Genomic DNA, 7200 nt, shown 5'->3' on the forward strand with positions numbered 1-7200 from the left:
TAAGATTAAAAGGCAATTGAATACAAAATTGATTATGAAATTGTTAATTAGTGTCTGTTTAAGAATAGCTATTTAGCTTAAACTGAAATTTTTTTGTTGAAAATGCTATAGATAAAAGTAAAAGTTAACTGAATAGTATAGTAGGATCTATGAATAGTACCAAAAAGTAAAATGAAACTCATGAATAGTAGCAAAAATAAGTTGAAATTGCAAATAAGCTAAAATTTTCAGCTTGTCCCAAACAGACACTTAGCACCCATTTGGATACAGCTGATTCAAGCAGTGTCTTTTTTTTTTCATTTTTTTTTTTTTTTTTGAAAATAGAGAATCACGTGGGATTATGCTTTTCCAGTGAGTCTCATGCACTATTCATAGGACCCACAAGTACTTTATTAAAAAAAAAATTAAAAACTGGATCCCATAGTACTATTCACACATTTAAAAAATATTTTACTATAGTATTTTCAGTTTTCAGCAAAATAGGCGGTATCCAAACAGACCCTTAGTAACAATAGAATAAAAAATTGACAAAAAAGTATCATACAAAATATAATGTAAAATATATTCTTTCATGCCTTGTGTTAGAATATTTAAACAAAAAAAAAATCATCATATATTAATGAACAAAATAACTCATAATTTTTGCAATAAAAAGAATAACTAATAATGTTTTGGTAGTCCACATGTAGAATTTCTTTTAAAAGGAGAAAATTGAATGTGACTTATGTTGGGCTATGTGGAGTCTAGTTTGTGTTTAAACTGAATTATAACCCAACCTGATCTAAAAGTATTACGGTTTTAATGAGAGATTTTATGAGGCTTATTCCAAAGAGTGGAGGCTTGAGCCGATAGATTTTCCTACCACAGGTGTAAAGGTCCTTCCATTTTGGCCAATTGTAGGCAAGGGGGGATTCAAATCCCCTACACTATGCTTCGTAGCCAAATGTTCTAATCCTTTAAGCTACAAGCCCACCTTGTCTCCAGTAGATATGTTCTTCAGAGTACTCTAAAACAAAAAAAACATTTCCTCTCAGTATCAACATAATTTCATAGAGTCATTTGGTCTGTATGTGCATGAAAACATAAGCCAAATGAAGGAACAAGAAGACCCAAGATGTAGAAGGCCATAACATTACTCATTCGGCGAATTTGGATTCCTATATATCACTCATGTGGTACTTCATTATGGCCCGTTTTAGCCCATTGAGAATCATTTATGTAGGATATAAATAGTGTTGTTTGCATTAAAGCCCTTATCATGCATATTGCATAAAGGCTACATAGACTTTTCAATTATTTCTCACGTTGCTTGAAATGAAACCAAAATATCATGTTATCAAAAAATAAAAATAAAAGATAAATAAATGTCTGTCATATGGCCAAGAATAATTATTCAATGAGTACACTATACAACAAATAATACTCTCTCCTTACATAGGAATGATATTTTCCACTAATTAAATTCACAGTAGAACCCACCATTTACGTAAGAAAAGAAAGTATCACACCAATGTACTTGGGGAGAAATATTTTTCACATTGCCACTGAAAAAAGAAAATCCAGATTCAAATTGCAAGTTCAGCAGAATCCATTCCAATGTTTCTTGAAAGTGGTCAAAGCAAAAGTGCTCTATAGCAGCATGCCTGCATCTGGAAATGAAAGTGGTGCTGATTAATACAAACATTCGAATCCATTTCTTATTACACAAAAGGTACAAAGAACAAGCCTTAACTCATATCTCTACCTAATACAATTCTTCCAAAATTTAGTGCTTTAAACAATTGCGTGCAACTTGAGATGAGGGTGGAATTGGAAAAGCTAAAAGAATTAATAATTCCTTAATAATGGGGAAAGAACAAAGAAGCCAGCTTAAGTGACTAAGCAGCAGACTCCTTGGCAATCTTCTCTGCCTTTGCAATGACTTCTTCAATTCCACCAACCATGTAAAATGACTGCTCAGAAAGATCATCATAGGTTCCATCAAGGACTCCCTGTCAAAATGAAACATCGGACAAGAAAATTAGGGGAATGCACAAAACTAAGTTTGGAGAGTGCCGTGGTCTCAGAAGAATTTGGGGATAGGATCAATGATCACAAATGCTCAAGGTCAAAAATATAAATAGAAACAAAATGAATCCATCAAATTTATCTGTTATGCTTGATTATATTGTCTGAACCCATCAGATGTTATTTAGTTTTATTATAATAATATAATCAAATTTCGTCTATTTGGTTGTGACTAAAAACTACCTTGAATATTAATCTAAACTGTAGATTTTGCTCATTTTGCTCTAGGTGTACAAATCATGTATGTACATGTAATCTTTCTCTTTAAGCATTGAAAAAATAAACAAAATCTGCAACAGTGCTTTAATAACAACTTTACTCATGCTTTCAGATCTCTTGGATGTAGTTTGAGCTCCTCCCGGGTCAACCAATATCCAATTTCCATTTAGTTGATTAATTTCCAATTTTTTTTTTTTTTTTTGATAATTAGATAATTGTGGGAGGGGGATTTGAATCCTAAATGTCTCCTTTGGAAACACCAAGAGGTGCTAACGAGTTGAGCTACAAGGCTCTTGACCATTAGTGTCCAAATTGAAACAGCAGTTTCAAGCACAGGTCCATCATCCAAAGCAGTAACAAATAGAAATTACGTAAATATAATCATACTTACAATTATAATTCAAAGATCACAAATGCACAAAACTAAAATTAGAGGAAGAAAAAAAAAAGCAAAGGATGCCAAGGCAACTGAAACAAAGTTCCATGAAAGACATGCCCTTTTGTTATTTGATTCAGATTTATTACCTATAGAAGAAATAGCTCCACAAAGGATAGTGCGGCAGTGTCAGAAGAATTTGGTGAAACCACAAATGCGCAAGGTCACAAATGTAAATAGAAACTATATTTTAGTCATTAAAGATTCATTATGTAATCTAGAATAATTGGGGTTTTTCTTTTGGATTGGTAAGCTACACACGCACCCAATGAATCTTGAACTCATGACCTGACCCTTTACCTAAGATTTATAATGGGGGGAGGTGCCAATTGAGCTAGATCTCATTGGCAAGAGAATAATTGAGTTGAACTGAAGCTGACTGGTCTATAGACCTAATTAACATTAACACATTAAAATTGTCTAGCATAAATGGCAGATTCAAATTGTGAATTTCCAGCCATAAAACTTTGGAATCGTTCTAGTATCACCATCTTGTTCTGCATTATTTACCAGTTGCCAACTAGAAAGCAAGCAAAGACTGCTAATTATGGTGCTGCTAATAAGTAATAACTAACCTAATTACTAAATTCATATAGCATGACCATAGTCAAAATTATTTTGGCATGCACAGAAAACGCAAAAGCAGAGAGCTCCTCCTAGTCTCAAATAAAAAATAAGACAAAGGAAAAATAAATGATCATCATTCATTGAACAAATAAATCACCTGGAAGCTGTTAACACTCTCTTTCAGCTCAACATATTTTCCTGCAGCTCCAGTGAAGACTTCTGCGACATGGAAAGGCTGGCTCAAGAACCTCTGGATCTTACGAGCGCGAGCAACTGTCAACTTGTCATCTTCACTGAGCTCATCCATTCCCAAAATGGCAATAATGTCTTGAAGATTCTTATAGTCTTGGAGAACTTTCTGAACACCACGAGCAGTATTATAGTGTTCTTCACCCAAAATACGAGGAGAGAGCATGCGAGATGTAGAATCCAAGGGGTCGACAGCAGGATAGATACCAAGCTCAGAAATCTGATTATAAATCAGAATTCAGAAAAAGCAAGAACACGGAAGAAATGGTTTCTTTACTTTAGATGAATGAAAGTGAAAGACAGGGTGACACACCTGCCGGGACAGCACTGTTGTGGCATCAAGATGGGCAAAAGTGGTTGCAGGAGCCGGATCTGTCAAGTCATCAGCAGGGACATAAATAGCCTGAACAGATGTGATTGAACCCTTCTTGGTAGTGGTAATACGCTCTTGAAGTTCTCCAAGATCTGTAGCCAAGGTAGGTTGGTAACCAACAGCAGATGGTATACGGCCAAGCAAAGCAGACACCTCTGAGTTAGCCTGCAAAATAAAATAGAAAAGTTAGCAGGATTAGCAAACAAAAATATATATATATATATATATATATGTAATTATTCAAGAAAAGATGACAAGCAGGCTTACTTGGGTGAAGCGGAAAATGTTATCAATGAAGAGAAGCACATCTTGACCCTCAGCATCTCGGAAATGCTCAGCGACAGTCAGCCCTGTAAGTCCAACACGAGCACGAGCACCAGGAGGCTCATTCATTTGACCATACACAAGAGCACACTTGCTTTCATCCTGATATTTAAGAGAATGTTATCAAGGAAAGTACGACATACTGTGGATAATAAACCATCAAAAGGGGGGAAAGGGGGGGGTGTTCCATGCATTAGATTTTATGAAGAGTGGCATTAGATTAACCTGATTTTCAAGCTTAATAACACCACTTTCAATCATTTCTCTGTACAAGTCATTACCCTCACGAGTACGCTCTCCAACACCAGCAAATACAGAGAAACCACCTAAAGAAAGATAAAATTAAACACTCAATGAAACTGCAGACCAACAATTTCAAAGACACATCACAGTTCAGAAAGTTTTTAAATGGAACCAACCATGAGCCTTAGCAACATTGTTAATGAGTTCCATAATGAGCACAGTCTTGCCAACACCCGCGCCACCAAAGAGTCCAATCTTTCCACCTCTTTGGTAAGGTGCAAGGAGATCAACAACCTGGAGAATGTAGCAACTAAAATGTAATTGATATATTCAAACTTTAGAAGACACAATTACAGTTACAAATAACACAACCACACATTTGCATATCACCTTATCCCCTAAGTTGAACTCAAACTCTACTAAAATTTCACACAAAATATCACAACTGCTTGTTGTCAACTCTCATTTGATCTTATACAGTTCTGTGCCCTATTCATTTAAAGAACAACCAACCACTAAGATTTCCAACATAATATACCAAATGCATTTGTCACAAATAATTATTTTAAAATTAAAACCCTTTTATATATACATATATCCAATACTAAATTTAAAAAATTGCTCTATTTTACACTCCTCTACTTGGACCATTGTAAAAGGAACAGGAGTTTAAGAAAGATAAGATTAGAAAAACCAATAATTGAAATCAAATATCTAATATTAAGACCATTATTCATACAATAATAACACCCAGATTGTTAGAGCTTAAAAGCTCTCCTAGTTAAGTTGTATTCAGGCCATATCATGCTTATAAATAGTCATAGGCCAACAAATAAATAGTAAATACCCATCACACAAAAATTTTATTTTATTTCTCATAATTCAATTGTTACAACATGTGGGGAGGGAAATTTGAACCCCAGTTCTCCTTGTAAACTAGACCATGAAATGCCATTTAACAACAAGGCTCTTGGCCCCTTTGTCCTATACATAAAAGTTTACACTTTTCAGTTCAATACTACTACATACTAATTAATAGCTGCCCTGAGAATGGCTTATTTGCATAATGTGAGACAAAAAGCTAAAAGCTAGCTTATAATCATTCCTCAAAAACACAAATTTTAATAATGTAGTCCATTATGCATAATGTGAGACAAAAAGCTAAAAGCTAGCTTATAATCATTCCTCAAAAACACAAATTTTAATAATGTAGTCCATTATTAAAATACACCGCTTCACATTAGCATACAGCTGCCTTTCACCTAAATGTTTTCAGCTTACATACCTTAATTCCAGTAACAAGAATCTGTTGCTCGGTCGCCTGCTCAACAAAGGCAGGCGCTTCTCTATGAATCGGCAGATAGTGATCCGTTTCTGATCAAAATTCGAAAGAAAAAAAACATCAGCTACAAACATCACATGCTGAATATGAAGAATTAATAACAAGGTCCGACAAGCGTTTCAATTTCTAGATAAATTCTTACTTAGATCGCCTCTCTGATCGATGGCCTCTCCAATGACATTAATGATGCGGCCAAGTGTAGCCCTTCCAACCGGCACCTAATAGTAATTCACCACCACCAACAAACCAACAATTCAAATTTACGCAAATATTCATTTCAAACCTCTATCTTTTTACTTTCTGAGTTTCGACACTTAACCACAACATTTATTATAGAAAGTTGACACAGTGGCCTTAATTTAATAAACTGTCAATTCAACGGTACGAAATTTAAAAGTGAATTAATTAAGAGATACAAAAACTGTGGGCTTACGGTGATGGGAGCGCCAGTGTTGAGGACTGGCTGACCTCTAACGACTCCTTCAGTGCCGTCCATAGCAATGCATCGCACCATGTTCTCACCCAAATGCTGAGCCACCTCCAGCACAACCCTGATCGGATTGTTCAGCAACTCCAGAGCCGTCAGAATCGGCGGCAGTCCGGCTTCGAATCGGACGTCCACGACGGCTCCGATGACCTGGCACACCTTTCCGACCGCGCCCTTTCCTGTGTGCTCATCGGTGATCTTTCCGGAGGGAGCAGGCGGGGGAGACGACGACGGCGGCGGCTGCTTTGAAGGAGTGGCTGTGGAGTAATGCGCGGCGCGTGGGAGGAGGTAGCCGGCGGGGCGCGCGAGTGGGGATCTCGGGGGGAGTCTTGTGGCGGCGGCGGCGGTGGCGGTGCGGCGGAGAGGAGCGGAGCGGAGGAGAGTGGTGAGGAGTTTGCGTGAGGAAGAGGACATGGTGGGGGAATGAATGTTTTGGGGAATGATGAAAAATGGGAGAGTGACAGAGTGTGTTGAGTTAGTGTTGTTGGTAAAGTGGGTAAGTCTGAGAGCCTGAGACTGAGTCTGTAACTGAAAGAGCTAAACATTTGGGAATTCGCTTGTTGATTTGTGGTGGATAGTGGAGTGAATGAGCTGCCAAGAGCTGGGATTGCGGGTGTCGGGTGTTAGAGTTAGACTCTGACTCCTCAAACTCAGTTCAGGTTATATCAGACAAATATGCACTTTTGGGTTTCTCTTATAACCAACAACTCTTAACTCTCAGCTTTTACCACGTGTCTGACTAGGAGTGGTGAGAAAAAATAATTGGTCATTTTTTTTTCAATTTTTTTTTATATTTAATAATTGAGATTAAAAATTCTTTTTATTAACCCTCCATTAATCACTTTTGCATTAAGTGTAATACCTTAAGTATTGTACTTGATTTTAATTATTCA

At 36.6% G+C, this 7200-nt stretch overlaps 1 protein-coding gene across 2 annotated transcripts; it reads right to left on the reverse strand.

The window, feature by feature from the left end:
* Window positions 1–1346: 1346 nt before the first annotated feature.
* On the reverse strand, window positions 1347–6929 carry LOC112024428 (ATP synthase subunit beta, mitochondrial). 2 transcript variants are annotated; one of them, XR_010631052.1, is made up of 10 exons: window positions 6254–6929; window positions 5963–6038; window positions 5764–5852; window positions 4655–4772; window positions 4461–4561; window positions 4179–4337; window positions 3852–4076; window positions 3447–3758; window positions 1745–1991; window positions 1347–1649 (listed from the first exon to the last, which is right to left on the reverse strand). XR_010631052.1 is itself a non-coding variant. In XM_065778889.1 (9 exons), the coding sequence occupies exons 1-9, from the start codon at window positions 6719–6721 to the stop codon at window positions 1878–1880; spliced, it is 1662 nt and encodes a 553-aa protein (XP_065634961.1). In that variant the 5' UTR covers window positions 6722–6929; the 3' UTR covers window positions 1347–1877. The 2 variants fall into 2 exon arrangements, 1 of the variants encoding a protein (XP_065634961.1); XM_065778889.1 differs by having other exon boundaries at window positions 1347–1991.
* Window positions 6930–7200: the final 271 nt, after the last annotated feature.

Source organism: Quercus suber, unplaced genomic scaffold (genome assembly GCF_002906115.3).
Source record: "Quercus suber isolate HL8 unplaced genomic scaffold, Cork oak 2.0 scaffold_193, whole genome shotgun sequence".
NCBI lineage: Eukaryota > Viridiplantae > Streptophyta > Magnoliopsida > Fagales > Fagaceae > Quercus > Quercus suber.